At 37.6% G+C, this 22713-nt stretch overlaps 1 protein-coding gene across 1 annotated transcript in view; it reads left to right on the plus strand.

Annotated features, from left to right (window-relative positions):
* Positions 1-9394, plus strand: part of LOC111144504 (pleckstrin and Sec7 domain containing 3) — a 615446-nt gene extending 606052 nt beyond the window's left edge. The window contains exon 16 of the mRNA XM_022498815.1: positions 941-9394. Coding sequence (XP_022354523.1) covers positions 941-1156 — 216 coding nt within the window. The 3' untranslated portion in view covers positions 1157-9394. The remainder of the gene's footprint in view (positions 1-940) is intronic.
* Positions 9395-22713: the final 13319 nt, after the last annotated feature.

The following is a 22713-nucleotide window of genomic DNA, read 5'->3' on the forward strand; positions in this document are numbered from 1 at the left end:
ACCCAGAGCAAGGCTAATTACTAGCCGCTTTTTCCCACTTTTGAACAAAACAACTGAAAGAGTAACTTCCAATAACTTCAACATCATAATTATTAACTTAAAATCTCAGTCTAACTTGGAAAATCCTTAAAATATTTATAGTCAGAGAATCTGCCTGCCTTTGTTGGGATAATTATAACCGACACTTCATTTTGTTTAAAAATAAAAAACACTTTATGCTTTCTATAAATGCTTCATATGTCAAAGCAGTACAGTGAAAGGCTTATTTTGACTAGAATCTATCAAATCAAGAATCTGAGGCCCATCTGTAATTTGCAAGATATATATACATATATTCTGTAGTGACCCAGATAAAAACAAATAAACAAATACCAGTTAGGGTTAGAGAAAAAAAATCTCTGCAGTGTGCTTGTCAGTTATTTTTAGACAAAGATACACAGAGATAGAATCAAGGAGCTGTTTAAAACATAATAGATACTAAGGAAATAGTTGATGATGAAAAAAATTTTATAGTATGAGGAAAGTATCAGAATATAATTTGAAGTTTTGTGAGAAACTACAGTACTCTGAGAAATTGGTAATTCTAACAGAAAAGCAATGGTGGGAAACCCATAGCAGCTTCTAGGAAGTGTTGTGATCTTGTAGGGAACTGGAGAATAGATTCACCATAGACTGATTCCTCAAGTTGAGTCTTTATAGAATTACAGGGGGTAGGAAAGGGAGTAAACAACCATATCCAAGCTAGGTTCAAGTGAAGGCCTTGGTCATTTGAGGGAAGCTCAGGTGACTGTACCACAGGAGCCATCTAATTGCTCACAACCAGAGGTCATAGCTCCTCAAGCTTCTACCATTCTTGTGCCTGGATGTTGAAGAAGCATGATTCTTCCATGCATTTATGAACAGTATACTGACTACCATTCTTCTCTCACTTTCCCTCCAGAAAACCCGTTATGAAATTTATGTCAGCATTCTAAAAGAAGGAGGCAAGGAGCTCCTGAGTAACAATGAAAGTGAGGCTGCAGGACTGAAGAAGTCACATTCAAGTCCTTCACTGAATCCGGATTCATCCCCAGTCACAGCCAAGGTTAAGCGTAACGTGTCAGAGAGGAAAGATCACCGACCTGAAACACCAAGCATTAAGCAAAAAGTCACTTAGAATCCATCTGTGACCAGGAAGTACTGGTCATGGAGCAAAATAGAGTTTTTCAAGATCTTTCTGGTAAACCCGTGAATATATTTTTAAACAGTCTGTGACTAAACGGTGCATTAGTAACCTTTTCTATTGTATAGTTTTGTTAGTTTCTGTTCTGATTGTCTCTTTGCTCTTAATTTCTTCGCTTTGATGATTTTTTTGCTACTTGATGACTAATGCACCTTTTTCGTGAGGGGGAGGGGATCATGATTTCAGAATTAATTGTGTGTCACTTTTCCTTTGGTTTTTTTCTTATTTGCCCTCTGCTCAGTCATTTTATGTATTCTTGAATCAGCTATTACACTTTTTGAAGGTTAAAAAATTTAATTCATTATGAAACATTTAACTGGACGAACTTGGTAGTTAGCAAATTCTAGCCAGAGTTCATATAAGCCTTTATATGTGAAATCTTGCTCAGTCACAGAGGTGAAATGAGCACTCACAGAAATTCAGTTAGGAATTACAGTTCTGGGACTCAAGATGTTCCACTGTGATGCAGGTGTGCATACATCTTCGCACTTATTGTTGAGGTGTGATCCTGCTGAAAGCAGGGATAGGAAGTGTGAAGGTCAGAGGACTTGGAGAACCTAAGAAGTGCATTAGCTTCCTTGAAGTGTTGATTACATTTCAGCCAAAGAAGGAAAGAGGGAGTGAAATCTTTTGCCATTGAAGGTTGTGGAAAGACAACACCAAGTTCATTTTGTTTCCTAAAGGGTAGTGGCAATAATCGACTCTTGGGGAGCTGTAGCCGTAGGCATGTGGTTGGTGTGTAGGAAATTGTTACCTCACTCCCAGGGTCTAGACTAGGAATCCAGAATCATCTCTATCATCAATACCCTGTCATTCAGGAATTAGGTTATTCAGTCATGGTGTTATTTCCTGTTTATGAAATACTGGGGTCTTCCTAACAAAATAATGTTGCAAATGGAACCCCTTTTGTTCTTTTTTTAATCAAGACAAAATAAGACAGGAAAAAGTAGCTGCAGTTCAGCAATGCAATGAATACTGATTCTTTAAAATAAATCTGAAAGTAATAAATTGAATGAATTGTGGTTGGAAAACTGAAGAATCTACTGGTTGCCTATGCAAGGTTACTTACTTTATTCTTATCTCAGTCTTTTTGATAGCCAATTCACTCTGCTACTATTGAACTTTTTCCTAAAAATAAGTACTTTATTTTAAATCATTATTTTCTACCTACGCAAAATAGTTCTATTAACCTTATAGTAATGAGTCTGTTCCGGGGATGGTCCCTTTGCAGTTTAGGATGAGAAACAGCACATTCTCTTATAGAGGAAGAGAAAGTGAAAAATGAGCCCTCTATGAGTTAGAAGTTTCTGATTTTGAAATCCTGAAATTTTGTGATCCTGAAAGCTATAATCTCCATGACTTCAGATCTATTGGAATCACTTTGAATACTCTTTTCCTTCCCATACATATTTGCTCTAGTTCTACTCAGTTTATTAGTTAAAGGTACTATAACCAAAGAATCAGGGACTCTGCATGAATATCATGGTTCTGGTAAATTGGAGAAAACTTGCTGTTAAACCGTGGTGGTTTCTAGTGGCATACTGTTCTGGTATGCCAGCATTATTTATTAACATTTATTTCCTTTACCTCTATAAATGCCCATATTTGCTAGTGCCCAGAAAAGAGAAACCCCATGCTATGGTTGTAGCTGCTTGCTTTGTGATAAATATTTTGCCACACCTTTGAAAAACTTACTCTAACCCTCCATCTTGTTTATATAAAGGCAATGACTAAATTTAAGTTTCAGAACCATAAAACAAACAAGGTAGTTACCAATATGGCCCTGTGTACCTGATTCATTTCTGTAGCTTCTGACCAAATCTAAGATTTCCATGAGGGAATCATCTATCTTCCTTAAATCTGAATAATTAGCCTGTTTGTTTTCTGCCTAGTTATTTATACCAAGCAGAGAGAAATACCTAGACTATATCATCTCTGAGCTTCAATAACTAAAGAAAAATAAACATCCCTGATTGGCTTGAATGTGTTTGTCCACAGTGTGACTGTGTCTGTGTATATAGAATGTCTCTGTGTATTTTACTTACAGTATATAATAGACATGAAATGGTACCTTGTTGCAGTGTTTCTGACATTTAGAGTAGTTCTGAAATGCTCAGTTGGCATCAGCACCACTACAGCATTATGCCTAGTGTATGATTCACTAATGTTAGCCACAGGAACTGCTATATATGCTAATAGATAAATGAATGAGAAGGACACTTGGAAGCTGCCATATACTATGTTTGCATAGTTTCTCTTTAAAAACAACTGCAAAAGGTTTTTCTGTTAGCCAGGATCCCAGATTGCCCTGGCATGATGTTGCCCATCTGCAGGGATGTGTTGAGCGATACCTCTGCCCAATCTGTTGTCAGTGCACCTAGCAGGCCAAGAGTGTATCCAATAGGAGGAAAGGGCCCCTGATTTGACTAGATTCTGAATCTTGCCCATAGCCAACCACAATTTCCTTCATGATCATTTCTTTCATGTGGTATCTAGTCAGAAGAAACTGAAGACATTTCCTTTCACAGCTATCCCAAGCCTGCTACCTTGTTCACAGTACAGGGGACCTCTCCTCCTTTCCTTTTGAAGGTACTCCCCCTCTTCCCATCCCCACTCCTCACCCATACCTCAGCACCAGGAGCCTTGGGATTTCTCTCCATGTGATAAATCATTATTCTCCTTCACATAAATACACTTAATATTATTTTTTGTACAGAAAATCTTGATAGCCATCAGAACACCTTGGTGATAGTCTTGTTGCAAAATTGACCATAGAAGTGGCCCATGTATAAAATCTTTTGAGTGTTTTCAAGATTTGTTCCCCCACCTCGCATGTTGACCTTTCAAGAGTTGTTAGAAATCCATTGTTAGCAATCAAACTTAACTACTAGCATGCAGAGTCTTCATTTTATTGCCAGGCTATAGCCATTGTTTGAAGTGAGTTTTTTAGAAACATTTTGGTAACTCTTAGCAATGCCTAAGTAAACCAACTTCATGTATTTTAATTAATCATAAGTAAAACCAATATGTAGGAGACTCCTCTGGTAGAACTGTAGTTACTATTGATCTTAGGTAAAGAAGGTAGAAATCAACTGTGCAAGACCCTCTAGGCTTCTCTGTTATCCTAATTCAGAAGATGAGAACTGTGTCCTAGTCAAGAGCAGTATGAGGGAATTAATTTTGGAAGAGCAAAATTGGCTGGCTTTCTAAGGCCAAGCTAGAAGTGGTCTCTAGAGTTTGTATTTCACCCTGTGGCCAAACCACAGAACTTCTGAGGTTGCAGAAGAATTTATATAACCAGCAGTGAAGGAGAGTTTCCTGCTGGCCCTAGCTTGCTACTCCTTCTGATGTAAAGAGCTTAAAAAGCTGTTCTTAAGTAAGGCAGGGCCTGATTTGGTATGAGCTTTAACTCTGCTCTGCCTTTATCCCTAATCATAGACAATGGAAAGAAACTTTACCTTTTAGAAGTTGTCTTACTATCAAGACTTTCTTGAGTATACTTAGTTGTTCTTAGAGTTTGAATTCCTTTGGCATCTTTCCTTGTAGTCATCAGTTAGGCTTTTTAAAGCCAGAATTCACAGGGAGTTTCAGAGCATTGTAGGTCCAAGTTTCGGTACCTTAGCTCATGGACCTAGTCAAGTTTTCAGCACATTGGTAGCTACCTTCCTTAATTTTAGCAGCGAACAATCGCTTCACTTTTTGAATGACAATTTTTTCCAGTTGTAACAGTAACACTGTTAAGCAAAGAACCAAAGTGGCATCCTAGGACTTATTAAAAGTTTAGTTAATGAATAATAGTGTGACTTTGGGTTTAAATAGCATCTGCTTTTCTCAGCATCTAAGTTACTCTGACAAAAGATCAGTCAGCCTTGCAGGCAGATGAGTCTCTGGGTCTACCTTGCTCAAAAGCTTTCTTGCTGTCTCTTCTCCCAGGCCAGGTCAGGCTACTCGTTGGCCTCAGGTCAACAGGTATTTCCATCTGTCTTTTGACATCTTATACTATCAAGTCACATAGAGGACTTCATAGGTCAGTAGTTCACTACAAAATAATCCCAACAAGTGATAGGGAGGTGCTTTGTCCTCTCAGATTCCTTCTCAGTGTCTCACTGTTAAAAGGGGGACTAAAGTCCAAAGCCATTGTCATTCTCCTTTTGTACCTGTAGTATCCAAAACCCAAGTGGGCAGCATTCTGCTTCAGACAATAATACCCATTGCATGCAAAGAGAATATCTTCATAGAGAGAATGTCAGTACATACTTGAATCTGCATGATAGTTTGTTGACTTGAATGCAACAGCAAGAAAATATTGCAAGTTAATTAATTGTATATACAGTTTCCTTAAATCTCCCTGGCTCATTCTTTGTAATTTATGTGTATCTGTAGTATTGCAGGCTTTTGGAGAATATTCATAGAGCTAGTACGTCAGACATCAAAGAAAATGCTTTCTGTCACCTGCCAATGTTGTATTGTGGGTATTTATATTGTATGTATGTATATGTATATGTATCAATGTGTAGACTGTATATCAGTATATGGTATATGTATATCAAATTTATTTTTATCTTTAATAACCAGTGTGATATGAAAAGCAAGTAAAAACCTCATAGGATTGATTATATAATACAGTTATTGAGAGTATATATAGTGGTACTGTTTTATTAAACTTAAAATGATATTTTGATTAGATTTTTAATAAGATTGTATGTTTAAAAATTTCATCTAAGATCTTTGAATCACCAGGGCAAAAATGATTCTGAACTAACTTTGTGAAACTATTTCAGTGTACTGTGTACAATACTAATGGGATAGCTCATTATAATTTGCGATATACAGAAGAAAAAAAAAAAAACAGGCATCCTATGCAGTCTTAACAACTTCAGTATTCTGAGCACTTAACCATAAAATCAAACTGACAGTTTTGGGCTTATTACAAAATGTGATGCTTTAAAGCACACGTTCTTTATTGTTGTAATTGGTCCAGAAAAATCGAGCTTTCAGAAGAATTGAATAGGTGCCCACCATATCATTTTTGTGCCTGTGTCTGTTTTACAGTAGTTCAAACCACTCTTCTAGCACCACCTCCTTACCCTCTTTACTTTAAAGAAATATTACAATGTTCAAGTGTATCAGGGCTTCCCAAGATCAGGTACTATATTCTAGGTTTGCAGTTGTACAAATTAGCATCTAGTATCACAAGTAAAAGAATTTTAGGGCAGGCTATGGACCAGGTTAAAACTTTATTTAATATTTTTATACTTAGGTCTCACCCTGCCTCTCCCCAAAGAAGAGCCACTGGCCTTAGTTGTTTGAGCTTACTGCTTATCTTACAGTGTGTAAATAGATAATTAGAGATTAAATGTGTACTAACCAGCATGTTTGGTGTATTTAAAGCCACAACTGAGTATGTTTGAGTGAGTGATTGAGTGCAGTATATTTTTAAACATACTCTCTCCTATTCTTTGCATCTGGTTCAGAGAATTGGAGTTGTGGAGTGGGAGACTAATCTTCAGCTCCAGTCTGCAGTAGTATGTTGGTAGTTACATTGGAGTTTTTATTCATTCTACAGTCTCAAACTATTTTTGCAAATATATTTCCTAATTTGTTCTTGACGTGCAGTGAACTGGCTCTGTGACTTATCAGCAGGGTCTTTGTTCTGCAAGAGTGTGTTTCTTTCTAAAAATTATAGTGATTTGCAAAAGCATCCATTTGATTCAGAAAGTATATACAAAAGGAGTAGCAAAAATAAAGTTTCATTTTGGGCCTTAATCATTTGAAATGTTTGGACTTTTAATACAAAGCCATGTAGGTTATAAAGCCAAGTAACCATTTGGTGTGGATAATAATATTCACTGTATAGAGAGTATATATGCACATTGATTTTTAATGCTGTTAGAATACTTTTTTAAGCTATAGGAATGAAACTAATTAGACCAAATTGAAGTTAGGGGGCTTGTTAGGGGAAGTGTGTGAGCTGGTTGCCTTCCATTTAAGGTAGACATACATGTGGTCAGTCCTCTGCTCCTGAGAGATTCAGAACCAGTTTACTGTCCCCTTAGGTGTGTAGGGGGAAGTCTTACACATCTGGGCCTCTCACACGTGTACATACACTTGCACACAGTGCACATAGTGAATGTTTTAAGTTGTAGAAACTTAAAACACAAAGGGCCAGAGTGTAAATGAGGTGATGAACCTGAGTGGGTGGAAGCTGCATCACAGGAATGTTTTCTAAGGGCTAGGGAGGAGTTTGAGCTCTAATGTCTGACTTTGAGAAGCATTGGATTTTTAACAAATACTTGAGGACATACTATCACATCCACCAAATTGAAATCTTTCTTATAATTCACAAGCAGGAGGTCTCCCAACACCCCGCAGTAGCATGGGGACATTCCAGAAGGCTGATTGATGTTCACTGTTTTCCAGAGTGGCATTGCTGCTTGCCCTGGAGATCATTCCTTTGAGATAGGAACATAAATGGAGCAGCAACAAAGTACTTACCATAGGAGCATTGATGTGAATTGTACACACTCCCTTTTGAGCTGTACTGGTGAGAAGCTCAGATGGAAGTATGCCGAACAGTTAAGCAATGACAGTGAAGATGGAGATGAAAAGGAACTTAGCTAAAATGTATTTTCCTTTGCAGGGTAAAGAACTAAACTCTCACTAATTGTGTTATAAAAAGCACCTTCTCTTCAATTCCTGAAAATGTTGGTTAGTGGAGAGAAATTTGGGGTTTCACTTGCCATTTCCCTGTGAGCTTGTATAGATAAGACTTTAGACACTCCCAGGAGAATCCTATTCAGAAAGCTCAGTTAAGGACAGTACTGTAGGTCTGAGGCTCCTTGCTCTGACCCCTGAATACTGGGGCACTACAGAGGGTGATAATATATTCTCTCTGCAAAGCGGAGCTTCTCTTCTGGCCTCCCACTCCACTAGGGCTTCTACTGAGCAGCAAGCACATCCTGGATTTCAGTGCTATTTCCCCAGCTTTGGGAATCAAGCTGTTCTAAGGGGTTGACCCTGCTGAGGAAAGATATCCACTCGGAGTGACTGAGTCACTGGTGGAGACACATGACAAAGGTATTTTAAAAATTCTCTACCTAAGCCAAGACCATATATTTTGCCTTTGCAAGAAACAAACTGGCACATTGAATTCTAACCAGGGAGGGATGATATCTTGCCTTTGCACCCAGATTTCTGGAAATGGATGTTTCAGTTCTGTGCAAAGGGTCAAGAAACACTAAGTTTATTGCTTCGCATTTCTACTCAGTTCAGATGAGAGCTGTTGGGTAAAGGCCTAAATGCCTCCCTACATTCTCTTTTACCTCGGGTTTTAGGAGCCCGTTTCTAGAACAGAAATTTATACAAGTGGAGAACCAATACTGTCAGCCTTGATTACTATAGGACAGGTAGAAGGGTGGTAGGTAGTATGTATCCTTTAACACAGAACAAGCTTCTAACTTTTCCAGCCTAGTAACTGAGTTATATTTGCCGTGATTCAGATTAATTGGCAGTGTGGAACATTCCTTTATCTTCAAAGTTTTCTCCACCAATCATTGCAGTTTGACTGCAGTCCTGGTGCCATATCTCCCTGCAAACTGTGAAGGTAGTGACAAAAGAGCAGACTACTCCTTTTCAGTGGCCAGTCTGTCAGCATTAGCAGACCTAGGTAAGCTAGGAAACCTGTTCCTTATTATCACCCACCAGATTGAAGAAATGCCATCTCCTAGAAAATTATGGCATTTATGGTGGTCATCTTTTTAATGGAACAGTAATTTATGTGGGTATTGTTAAAGTGTTTAGAGAATTTTTGAAAATTAAGTTTACATTTTACAATTGCTTTATTTTTTATTAAAATAGTTGTATATAAATATTACCCCATTTCACTGTTGTTGAAGTAAACCTAAACCATGTAGACAAGTGAGTCACCTGATGTGTATAGAACCTGTGACATATACACAGTACTTTTCTCTATTGTGTAAATGTTTATGAATATAACTGTTCCTGTGTTTTTATAAGTTGGGGATAATTTGTTGTTTTACAACAACAAAATCTATTGGATTTAAGTGGATTTTATGTAATAGAAGTCATGCAAAATAGCAAAGGATTTAAAATATGTATATGATATATGTAAATGTACAAACTTTAGAAAAATAAATTAACAAATTTCAATCATTTAGGGGAATATTTTTATTTGCTTACTTAAGCAACTGTATAATACCTTTAAAAATCAAAACAACACAATACACCCCCTGCATTAAAAAGATAAAAGCCTACAGTGAGATATTTGACCAGGGTAATCGATTAAAGGTATTAAGAAAGTCAAACTGTTAGCTCTTATTCACCTCCATTAATTTCTGTAAAACTTGCGTTTGCACAAAGGTTGATGAGACTTAGGAGACATACTGTCTTCATCAGGAGGCTATAAGCAAGGAAAGAGCAAAAGTTTTAAAGTAATCTCAAAAATTAATTTGCATTCCTATACTCCTAACACTTTTTATCAAGGTAAAAGGACTGAAGAGTTAATTATTGCCCTAAAATGCAAATGCTCATCACTGCTTTATGGTGCCTAGTATATACATCTGTATTCTCATAACCAAACTCAATGTTAAAAATGACATCTGTTGAATTGGAAAATTAAAAAATAAAATTCCACCCTAATCACCTAACTTCAGAATATTTGAGAAAATATTTTATGTTTGGGGATGTGGGACTTTTTTTTTTTTTAGTGTTCCAAGATTCACTGTTTATAACACCACACCCAGTGCTCCATGCAACACGTGCCCTCCTTAGCACCCAACACCAGGTTCACCTAACCGCCCACACCTCCATTCACAACCCTCAGTTTGTTTCTCAGAGTCCACACCCTCTCATGGTTCATCTCCCCCCACCCCCAGTTTACCCCAATTCACTTTTCCTTTCCTTTCCCCTAATGTCTTCCATGTTATTCCTTATGCTCCACAAGTGAAACCATATAATTGACTTTCTCTCCTTGACTTATTTCACTCAGTATAATCTCCTCCAGTCCTGTCCATGTTGATAAAAGTTGGGTATCCATCCTTTCTGATGGAGGCATAATACTCCATTGTATATATGGACCATATCCTATTTATCCATTCATCCGTTGAAGGGTATCTTGGCTCTTTCCACAGTTTGGCAATTCTGGCCATTGCTGCTATGAACACTGGAATACAGATGGCCCTTCTTTTCACTACATCTGTATCTTTGGGGTAAATACCCAGTAGTGCAATTTCAGGGTCATAGGGAAGCTCTATTTTTAATTTCTTAAGGAGTCTCCACACTGTATTCCAAAGTGGCTGCACCAACTTGCAGTGTTAGAGGGTTCCCCTTTCTCCACATCCTCTCCACACTTGCTGTCTTGTTACTTATGGCCATTCTAACTGGTGTTAACTTGGTATCTCAGCGTGGTTTTGATTTGAATTTCCCTGATAGCTAAGGATGATGAACATTTTTTCATGTGTCTGTTAGCCATTTGTATGTCTTCATTGGAGAAGTTTCTGTTCATGTCTTCTGCCTATTTCTTGCCGTGATTATCTGTTCTGTGGGTGTTGAGTTTGAGGAGTCCTTTATAGACCTTGGATATCAGCCCTTTGTCTGTACTGTCATTTTCGAGTATCTTCTCCCATTGTGTGGGTTGCCTCTTTGTTTCATTGACTGTTTCCTTTGCTGTGCAGAAGCTTTTGATCTTGATGAAGTCCTGAAAGTTTATTTTCGCTGTGGTTCCATTGCCTTTGGAGACATGTCTTAAAAGAAGTTGCTGTGGCCAATGTCAAAGAGGTTATTGCCCATGTTCTCTTCTAGGATTTCGATATATTCCTGCCTCACATTGAGATCCTTTATCGATTTTGAGCTTATCTTTGTGTATGGTATAAGAGAATGGTAGAGTTTCATTCTTCTATACATAGCTCTCCAGTTTTTGCAGCACCATTTATTGAAGAGGCTGTCTTTTTTCCACTGGATATTTTTTCCTGCTTTCTCGAAGATTATTTGACCATAGACTTGCAGATCCTTATCTGGGTTCTCTACTCTGTTCCACTGGTCTATGTGTCTGTTTTTGTGCCAGTACCATGCTGTCTTGGTGATCACAGCTTTGTAGTAAAGCTTGAAATCAGGCAACATGATGCCCCCAGCTTTGTTTTTCTTTTTCAACATTTCCTTAACAATTCCGGGTCTTTTCTGGTTCCATATAAATTTTAGGATTATTTGTTCCAGCACTTTGAAAAATGCTGGTGGAATTTTAATCGGAATGGCATTGAAAGTATAGATTGCTCTGGGCAGCATAGACATTTTAACAATGTTTATTCTTCCAATGCATGAGCATGGAATATTTTTCCATCTTGTGTCTTCTTCAGTTTTTTCCTGAGTATGCTATAGTTCCTCAAGTACAGAACCTTTGCCTCTTTTGTTAAGTTTATTCCCAGGTATCTTATGGTTCTTGGTGCTAGAGTAAATGGAATCGATTCTCTAATTGCCCTTTCTATAGTTTCATTGTTAGTGTATAAGAAAGCAACTGATTTCTGTACATTGATTTTTTATCCTGCCACATTACTGAATCCTGTATGAGTTCTAGTAGTTTGGGGCTGGAGTCTTTTGGGTTTTCCGTATAAAGTGTCACGTGATCTATGAAGAGAATTTGACTTCTCTTTGCCAATTTGAATATCTCCTTTTTTGTTGTTGTCTGATTGCTGTTGCTAGGACTTCTAGTACTATGTCAAACAACAGTGACGAGAGTGGGCCTTTCCCCATTGAGAATGATATTCGCTGTGGAATTTTTGCAGATAGATTTTATGACGTTGAGGAATGTTTCCTCTATCCCTATACTTTGGAGAGTTTTATTCAGGAAAGGATCCTGTATTTTGTCAAATGCTTCTGCATCAATTGGGAGGACCATGAGGTTCTTCTTTCTTCTCTTATTGATTTGTTCTGTCACATTCATTGATTTGCAAATGTTGAGCCACAGTTGCATCCCAGGGATAAATCCTACCTGGTTATGGTGGATAATCTTTTTAATGTATTGTTGGATCCTATCAGCTAGGATCTTGTTGAGAATCTTGGCATCCGTATTCATCAGGGATATTGGTCTGAAATTCTCCTCTTTGATGGGGTCTTTGCCTGGTTTGGGGATCAGGGTAATGCTGGTTTCGTAGAAAGAGTCTGAAAGTTTTCCTTCTGTTTCTATTTTTTGAAACAGCTTTAGGAGAATGGATATTATTTCTTCTTTGAAAGTTTGGTAGAATTCCCCAGGGAGTCCGTTAGGTCCCGGGCTCTTGTTCTTTGGGAGGTTTTTGATCACTGCTTCAATCTCATTACTAGATATTGGGCTCTTCAGGTTGTCAATTTCTTCCTGATGCAGTCTTGGAAGTTTACAGTTTTCAAGGAATGCATCCATTTCATCTAGGTTGCTTAACTTATTGGCATATAACTGTTGACAATAATTTCTGATGATTATTTCTATTTCCTTGATGTTAGTTGTGATCTCTCCCTTTTCATTCATAATTTTATTAATTTAACCTTCTCTCTTTTCTTTTGGATTCGTTTGGCCAATGGTTTATTGGTCTTATTGATTCTTTCAAAAAACTAGCTTCTAGTTTCATTGATGCATTCTACTGTATTTCTAGTTTCTAACTCATTGATCTCTGCTCTGATCTTAATTATTTCGCATCGTATATACAGTGTTGGCTTAATTTGTTGTTGATTCTCCAGTTCTTTAAGGTATCAGAGAGTTGGTATATTTGGGATTTTTTTTTTTTTTATGTTTTTGAGTGAGCCTTGGATAGCTACGTATTTCCCCTTATATGGTCTTTGCCATATCCCATAGGTTTTGGACTGATGTTTCTTCATTGTCAATGGTTTCCATGAATTGTTTAAGTTCTTCCTTGATTTCCTGGTTGTACCAAACATTCTTGAGCTTCCAAGTGTTTGTAGTCTTTACCTTCCAAGTGTTTGTAGTCCTTCCAAAGTCTTTAGCTTCCAAGTGTTTGAATTCCTTCCAAACTTTTTCTTTTAGTTGAGTTTCAGTTGTAAAGCATTGTGGTCTGAGAATACACAGGGAATAATCTGAAATTTTTGGCATCAGTCGAGCCCTGATTTTGACCCAATGTGTGGTCTATTCTGGAGAAGGTCCATGTGTGCTTGAGTAGAATGAGTATTCTGTTGTTTTAGGGTGGAATGTTCTGTAGATATCTACGAGGTCCATGTGCTTGAGTGTGTCATTCAGTGCTCTTGTTTCTTTGTTGATTTTCTGCTTGGATGATCTGTCTGTTACTGAGAGTGGCATGTTATGATCCCCTACAACTAATGTATTCATATCAATATGACTATTTTAACAGTTGGGTTATGTAGTTGGCTGCTCCAGAAAAACTCAATATGGGAGCATAAATATTTACAATTGTTAGATCTTCTTGGTGGATAGTCCCTTAATGAATGATGTGTTGTCCTTGTGTATCTCTGAACACAGTAAGTCTAATTTATCTGATAGGAGAATTGCTACCCCAGCTTTTTTTTTTTTTTTTAGGCCTTTTGGCATGAAAGATGCTTCTCCATCCTTCACTTTCAGTCTGGATATATCTTTAGGTTCCAAATGTGTCTCTTGTAGACAGCATATGGATGGGTCCCATTGTTTTAGCCAGTCTACAACCCTGAGCTATTTTATGCATTTAGGTCATTCACACTGAGGGCGATTATTGAAAGATACATTTTTATGGACATCATGTTGCCTGTGAAGTCCTTGTTTCTAAAGATTGTCTCTGTAAATTTCTGTTTTATGTCATTCTTAGGTTCTTTCTTCTTTTATAGAACTCTCCCAACCCCCTTAGTATTTCTTGTAGTGCCAGCTTGGTGGTCACATACTCTTTTAAACTTTGATGGTCTTGGAAGCTCTCTATCTCTCCATCCATTTCGAATGTCAACCTTTCTGGATAAAGTATTCTTGGCTGCATGTTCTTCTCATTTAGTGCCCTGAGTATGTCTTGCCAGCCCTTTCTGACTTGCCAGGTTTTTGTTGACAGGTCTGATATTATTCTGATGGACTGTCCTATGTGCGTAAAGAATCTCTTCCCCCTAGCTGCCCTTAATACCTCCTGTATGAAATTATGATTTGCGAATTTCACAATTAAGTGTCTGAAGGTCTTGCTAGACTCGTTGATCTTGGGGAGTGTCCTTTCTGCCTCTAGAACATGAACGCTTGTTCCATTCCCCAGATTAGGGAAATTTTCATCCAGGATTTGTTTAACTCTATCTTCTAGTCTTCTGTCTTTCTCCACCCACTCAGGGATCCCAATAATTCTGACATTGCAACGTTTCATGACTCCATTTATTTCCCTAATTCTGTTTTCATGGCTCTAAGCTGTTTGTTTCAGGCCCCCTCCTGATCCTTCTGTTCTATCAGTTTGTCTTCTAGATCACTAATTTGATCTGCCTCTGTTATACCCTAACTCTCCATTGATGATCTCCTTCCCCATAGAAATCCAGAAGTGTATATTCTTACATCTCAGGATGATTTCATGGGTGTTCAGAGTGTTCTGGTAGATATTTGGCTCATTTCAGGGGACCAGTTGAAACAAGGTCTCCTACTTCTCCATCATCTTGCCCCCACATCGGATTTGGGATTTTTGAAGCAAGATAGCTGATAAATGAATGAAACTGCTGCCTGACAGAGATGAAAACTGCTGCATATGTATTTCACAGAGAAATAAAATAGTTTGGGGTGGGGAAATAGGAGGAGACAGGTCCTTTGGCACCCCTTGCCTTCCACTAAAATTTCCTGTGTGACTCTCAAACATGAATCCTCTTACATAAAAATTGAACCATATTGTACACTGGAAACTAATGTTATAAATTCAATTATATCTCAGTTTTAAAAAGAAACAAACATGAATTCTCATTGCCTGGTTGTCTGTCCTCCAGAGCTAGGAGTTTTATATATCTTGTCATATTCTGTTTGTTGCACAGATTAATATTAAAAGATGAGACACTCATGAGAAGAAACTAAAACTCAGGGAAAATTAAGATATAATGAATAATTATCAAGTCTAAATAATGTTGAACCTCTACACTGATTCTATTCCACAGTACTATGACATTTACCAATGAGACTGATGAATTACCCAATTTTTACTGAAAAATTATAAACCATATTGGAAATATTGGAGACAGGCATATATTTTTCTAATATTAGAAGAGTGTAAGTTCTTGATGCTGTAGACTAATGAGCTTGATATTAATTCTAGGCATAGTTACAGAGTGAATGATAAGGATGCAACAATTACTACAAGCCTTCATGGATTCTCATGAACAAACCATTTCAGACTACATATATTTCCTATTTTGTAAGATTAAGTAGATTTGAAAAATTCAATAGACAAAATATCTAAGCACTAACAAAGAATTTAATATGGTCTTATTTATGTCTAGGCAAAATGGCGAAATACCGATGGTATACAATTCGTGGGTGTGTAATCACTTGAATGGTGCTTATTAAAGGATACCTATCAACGTGGAAGAGCTTACCTTTTGGCTCCATCTATCCAACAGTTCAATTAATAACCTGACTAAATGCGTTTATTAAAAATGTATATGTCATAAAGCTGGGAGAGAATGATTTTACTAAAGGACAAGAACAAAATTAAAAAACAACAACAACTCACCAGGCAGGGAAATGGGACAAGTTAACAATGTGAAGTGTTGAAGAATAAGAGTATAAGATATTACACTTCAGTTATTAAAAAAAAAAAATTCACAAGGTCAAGCTAGGACCTTGTGTTGCTAGAATAGCAGGCACATAGGAAAAAAAGCCTCCAACTATAATCCACAGCAAGCTCAGTTAACACTAACAGAGTGATGTAGCCACCAAAAACACTGCCACCATCAGGCATACTCTGTGTGAAATAAGTGACTTCTAAGACAAGAAGGTGAGCCACACTGCTCTACACTAATGAGACTACACCCAGATAAATTGTCTTGAGACTTGAGATGAAAACAAGCCAGAGAATATGCAAAATGATCAGTCAGGATGGGGAAAAAAAATACCATAATGAGTGAGAAATGTAGGAAATACATGAACTGGGAATGGTTAACCTGTGATAGAACTAAGGAATAGTGGTTTTAAAAGCTTAAATGAGTCTTAAGTGGAAGGGAAATGAGAACTGTGCTGTAGCAATCTAAATAAAGGGTTTAACTAGGATTGATTATTGGAACCTGAAAGAACTTAATAGAAGGGGGAGCTTTCCACACAAGGCTGGCCACAACAGACAAATCCCTTGCCAAAAGTGTAGTTCAGGTGGGTAGTTGGATTGTAGTAACAATGATAGTTAATATTATTATTTAATGCTGGCTACTTGGCATGGGTCACTTATCTCATTCAATATTTATGAAATTCTATGATATAGCACTATTATTTGCCCCATTTTACAGATAAGAAAAAGCCTGCATTGAGTTCTATCTCTACAGATCTTCAAAATTTTGATACCTCAACAGCTTCTATCTAGATCTACAGAAGTCAGAACTAACACTACCTTTCTTGTCAGCCTCAGTTTTTTAAGATTTTTATTTATTTAGTTGACAGAGAGCATGCACAAGCAGCGGGAGAGGCAGAGGGAGAGGGAGAATCATACTCGCTGCTGAGCAGAGATTCTGCTGTGGAGCTCAAGCCCAGGACCCTAGGATCATGACCTGAGCCAAAGGCAGACACCTAACCCTTTGGGTAGCACTTCCTCACTAATTTACCCTTTGTTACCCAAAAAGAATTTTGTCAATATCTTTAGGCTAATAAGATTCACAGAAGCTCATTCACATTATCTCACAAAGGATGAAAGTGTAAAGCCACATGCGAATTTTAGTGAGAATAAAAATAAAATCATAATGTGGCCTGGAATGTTGGTGTTGTAACAGACATTCCCCTCTCCTTAAGTATATGTAGAGTGGAAGTCAAATTAAAATCTGAATTTTGCTTAGCTCCTCAAGGGCAGAAAAAACTGTACCTTGCTCAACTTTGTGTGAGGTAAGGTGCTATGTGCCTGACATCCCAAGAAACTGCTCAATAATATATTTACTGCTCAACAAATACATTTCCGATAAAATCAAAATGAGAGGCATTAGGTCTTCTAGGTGATGCCCTTCTTTTGAAATAATTTGTAACACTTTTCCTAATTAAGGAACCTCCTTGCCAGCATAATCACAGGGTGTTGGGTGGACACCACACTATGTAGCGCTAAATGTACATAGCATCACTTGCTAACTTCTGCTCAGTAGAACAACTGATTAAGAACAGAGATACTGGAATCCAAAGCAGCTGCCTTTAACTCCCTTAGGCAAGTTACCTAATCTCTATTCCTGTTTCCACATTTTTAAAATGTGAATAACAACAACACTCAATTCGTAGGGTATTTATGAGGCTTAAATGAGACAACACATATAAAACACTTAACACAGTACTTGTCCCTTAGCATACCCTGATGATGATATGACAATGATATTGACTAACATTACCTTATCAATGGCATTAATTCCATTAGTGATAGTTGTCAGCTTATTCCTCCAGTCTCTGGCCCAGGAAGAATTGTGTTTTTAGCATATATCTCAGCTCATTCACAAAGTGTTGATTTTGTAATTTAAATCTTAGAAGAATTTTGGAGAGGGCTATTTTGCTAACCCACAGTCTATACATCAATTTTTATAAGTATTTAGTACTTATATTGTCTATGTTTGTTATGATCTTGGTCCTCTAAAAAAGTATTGTTCAATATGATAGCCTCCAATCACTTGTGGAAATTAAACTTCTGTTTTAGTTATTTGACCTACATATCATTGATATAGAACATATATATAACATACTACATGTATGTGTATATATATATGTATATGTGTGTGTGTGTGTGTATCTAGATATACACACATTTCCATCATCTATTGGACAGTACTGCTCTAGGCTCATTTTTAAGTTGAGATTTTCCATGTACTTGATATAATGTGATTACAATGAAAATTTCTTTATGGATCAAGTCTCAGGCACCCAAAATTGATTGATTCATTTAACAAATATTTATTCTGCCACGGAACTATGCTCAGTAATAACAACAAACAATATAGCCAAACATTAGTTCAACCTTTACATAAAAAAACACATACAGTATTGCTAAACAGCCCCAGAGAAAAATTCCATAAAAAATAATATAAAGTATAACAGGGATATAATTAAAATAAGAACTAATGAAATTTTACTGAAAAAGAGTGTGTAATTCAACCCAATGAGCAAGGGTGATCTGAATTTTTGTTTTTACTTCTTCCTTTGAGATATGGATCTCTATTCCTCTCCCAGTTTCCCTACAACTATTAAAAGTAGGGTGATCAAATGATCTCCCTGCATCTCTTTCTTCTAGCTTGTCTACCAAGAGATGTGGAAGTAAGACTGATCCATATTGGAGATGAAGACAACTCACCGCCAGGTTGTGAATGACTTTGAGAGACAGAGTTTCCACCCTGAAGAGGCTGCTTTTTGGGCAGTGTGATCTGTGCCTTGCCTCTCAGTACTTGCTGTTTTAGTCTTCTCATGATTCCTAACCAAGATATGCCCCCATAATAAAAGACATGCCCATGGACAGGGGTAGATGAAAGCTCAGATCCGGGAATTTCTGTTCTACCTGAAAGCATCTACAGCCCACCTTTTCTTAGACAGCCAAATTCTAAATCTCAACAGTTAACTGCCTGCCTGGGTTCCCAGTGTATCTAAGAGGTGCTTGCATTTGGGGGCTCACTAAGTTGTTGGAAAAAATAATTGTACTCTTAACAATGATAAAAATTGGAAAGCATGGGGAGACCCATCCTCCCCAGAGGAACAGCACGGATCCACACCACAGGAGTCCCTGAACTTTGGAGTTTTGAAATTCAGTCACAAGCCCAAGGTAAAAAGTCTCAGACACAAGCAGGGTGAATTCAGGGTTCTGACAGAAACTGGAGACACAAATGTGATTGATTGTTCTCCTGTGAGGGCTCACTGAAAGAGGAGCACGAACTTACAGCTCTGGAGCTAGAGAGTGGGGCGCAGCCATATTCAAAGTGCCCATCAGTGCTGAAAACCTTCAGGGAGCAAAATAGCACCACCTAATGGAGTCCAGAGCTGCTTACACCACGCCCTGTCTCCTGGCACACTGGAGGCACATTTCCATCTAAGAATCAGGGCAACAGGCCACTCTCTGCCAGAGGACCAGCAGAAAACAACTTGCTCACACAAAGTTTACAAAGCTCCAGCTGTAAGGGAAAATAGTATCTACCCTCCTTTGTACTTTTATTCATTTTTAAATTAGTTTTCATTTCTTTTTAATTTTTTTCATTTAAATTTCTGTGTACTTTATTTTTGTTTTCTTTCTTTCTTTCTTTATATTTATTTTTTATTGGGATCTAGATGCTTTTAACAAGCAGATTATCTGAGCTTGGAAAAACATAGACGATGCTACAGAATCCCTTACTAAAGAGATAAAAGAACTAAAATCTAGTCAGGCTGAAATTAAAAATGCTATAACTGAGATGCAGTTCTGAGTGGAAGCCATAAAAATGAGGATGGATGAAGCAGAGTGAATCAGTGGTATAGAAGATAAAATCATAGAAAATAATGAAACTGAAAAGATGAGGAAAGGAAAAGTAGTGAACTACAAAGGTAGACTTAGGGAACTGAGCCACTTATTAAAACAAAATAACAGAGGAGTCCCAGAAGATGGAGAGAAAAAGAGGCAGAAGGGTTTTTTGAACAAATTAGTGCTGAGAAATTCCATAAACAGGGAAGGACACATACATCCAAATCCAGGAAGCACAGAGAACTGCCATTAAATTGAACAAAACCCACCCATCACCAAGGCATATCATAGTCAAATTCACAAAATACAAATATAAGGAAAAATTCCTGAAAGTAACGAAGGGAGAAAAAATGTCCTTAACCTAGAAGGGAAGCCAGATCAGGTTCACAGCAGATCTGTTCACTGAAACCTGGTAGGCTAGAAAGGAGTGGAAGGAAATATTCAATGCACTGAATAGGAAAAATATGCAAACAAGAATTCTTTGTCCAGCAAGGTGGTCATTTAGAATAGAAGCAGAGATAAAGAGTTCTGTGGACAAACAAAAACTAAAGGAGTTCATGACCAGTAAACCAGCCCTGCAAGAAATTTTAAAGAAGACACTTTGAGTGGAATGTAAAACAAAACAAAACAAAACAAAACAAAAAAGCCAAAAGCAACAAAGACTAGAACGGATTAGAATACATCACCAGAAATACCAACTCCACAAGTAACATAATGGCACTAAACTGGTATTTTCCAATAATCACTCTGAATGCAAATGGACTAAATGCTCCAATCAAAAGACATAGGGTATCAGAATGTGTTAAAAAACAAGATCCCTGTATGTGTTGCCTACAAGAGACTCCTTTTAGATTAAAGACACGCAAATGGAAAGTGAGGAGATTGGGAACCATCTACAGTGCCAAAAGAAAACCAGAATAGCCATACTACACCAAACCAGATTTTTTAAAATTTCTTTTTAGTGTAACAGTATTCATTGTTTTTGCACCACACCCAGTGCTCCATGCAATACGTGCCCTCCCTAATACCCACCACCTGGTTCCCCCAACCTCCCACCCCCTGCCCCTTCAAAACCCTCAGGTTGTTTTTCAGAGTTCATAGTCTCTCATGGTTCACCTCCCCTTCCAATTTCCCTCAACTCCTTTCTCCTCTCCATCTCCCCATGTCCTCCATGTTATTTGTTATGCTCCACAAATCAGTGAAACCATATGATAATTGAATCTCTCTGCTTGACTTATTTCACTCAGCATAATCTCTTCCAGTCCCGTCCATGTTGCTACAAAAGTTGGGTATTCATCCTTTCTGATGGAGGCATAATACTCCATAGTGTATATGGACCACATCTTCCTTATCCATTCGTCCATTGAAGGGCCTCTTGGTTCTTTCCAAAGTTTGGTGACCGTGGCCATTGCTGCTATAAACATTGGGGTACACATGGCCCTTCTTTTCACTCCATCTGTATCTTTGGGGTAAGTACCCAGTAGTGCAATGGCAGGGTCATAGGGAAGCTCTATTTTTAATTTCTTAAGGAATCTCCACACTGTTCTCTAAAGTGGCTGCACCAACTTGCATTCCCACCAACAGTGTAAGAGGGTTCCCCTTTCTCCACATCCCCTCCAACACGTTATTTCCTGTCTTGCTAATTTTGGCCATTCTAACTGGTGTAAGGTGGTATCCAATGTGGTTTTAATTTGAATCTCCCTGATGGCTAATGATGATGAACATTTCTTCATGTGTCTGATAGCCATTTGTATGTCTTTATTGGAGAAGTGTCTGTTCATAGCTTCTGCCCATTTTTTGACAAAAATTATCTGTTTTGTGTGTGTTGAGTTTGAGGAGTTCTTTATAGATCCTGTATATCAACCTTTTGTCTGCACCGTCATTTGCAAATATCTTCTCCCATTCCGTGGGTTCCCTCTTTGTTTTGTTGACTATTTCCTTTGCTGTGCAGAAGCTTTTGATCTTGATGAAGTCCCAAAAGTTCATTTTTGCTTTTGTTTCCTTTTCTTTTGTAGACATAGCTTGAAAGAAGTTGCTGTGGCTGATATCGAAGAGGTTACTGCCTATGTTCTCCTCTAGGATTCTGATGGATTCCTGTCTCACGTTGAGGTCTTTTATCCATTTTGAGTTTATCTTTGTGTACAGTGTAAGAGAATGGTCGAGTTTCATTCTTCTACATATAGCTGTCCAGTTTTCCCAGCATCATTTATTGAAGAGACTGTTTTTTTTTTTTCCACTGTATATTTTTTCCTGCTTTGTCAAAGATTGTTTGACCATAGAGTTGAAGGTCCATATCTGGGCTCTCTACTCTGTTCCACTGGTCTATGTGTCTGTTTTTATGCCAGTACCATGCTGTCTTGGTGATCGCAGCTTTGTAGTAAAGCTTGAAATCAGGTAACGTGATGTCGCCAGTTTTATTTTTGTTTTTCAACATTTCCTTAGCAATTCAGGGTCTCTCCTGATTCCATACAAATTTTAGGATTATTTGCTCCAGCTCTTTGAAAAATACGGGTGGAATTTTGATCGGAATGGCATTAAAAGTATAGATTGCTCTAGGCAGTACAGACATTTTAACAATGTTTATTCTTCTGAAACAAGAGCATGGAATGGTCTTCCATCTTTTTGTGTCTTCTTCAATTTCTTTCATGAGTGTTCTATAGTTCCTTGAGCACAGATCCTTTACCTCTTTGGTTAGGTTTATTCCCAGGTATCTTATGGTTCTTGGTGCTGTAGTAAATGGAATCGATTCTCTAATTTCCCTTTCTGTATTTTCATTGTTAGTGTATAAGAAAGCCACTGATTTCTGTACATTGATTTTCAAACTAGATTTTTAAGACAAAGACTGTAACAAGAGATGAAGAAGAGCATTATATATAATTAAGTGGTCTATCCATCAAGAAGATCTAA

The sequence above is a fragment of the Enhydra lutris genome, unplaced genomic scaffold (assembly GCF_002288905.1).
Source record: "Enhydra lutris kenyoni isolate GAN:26980312 unplaced genomic scaffold, ASM228890v2 scaffoldscaffold11, whole genome shotgun sequence".
Classification (NCBI taxonomy): Eukaryota; Metazoa; Chordata; class Mammalia; order Carnivora; family Mustelidae; genus Enhydra; species Enhydra lutris.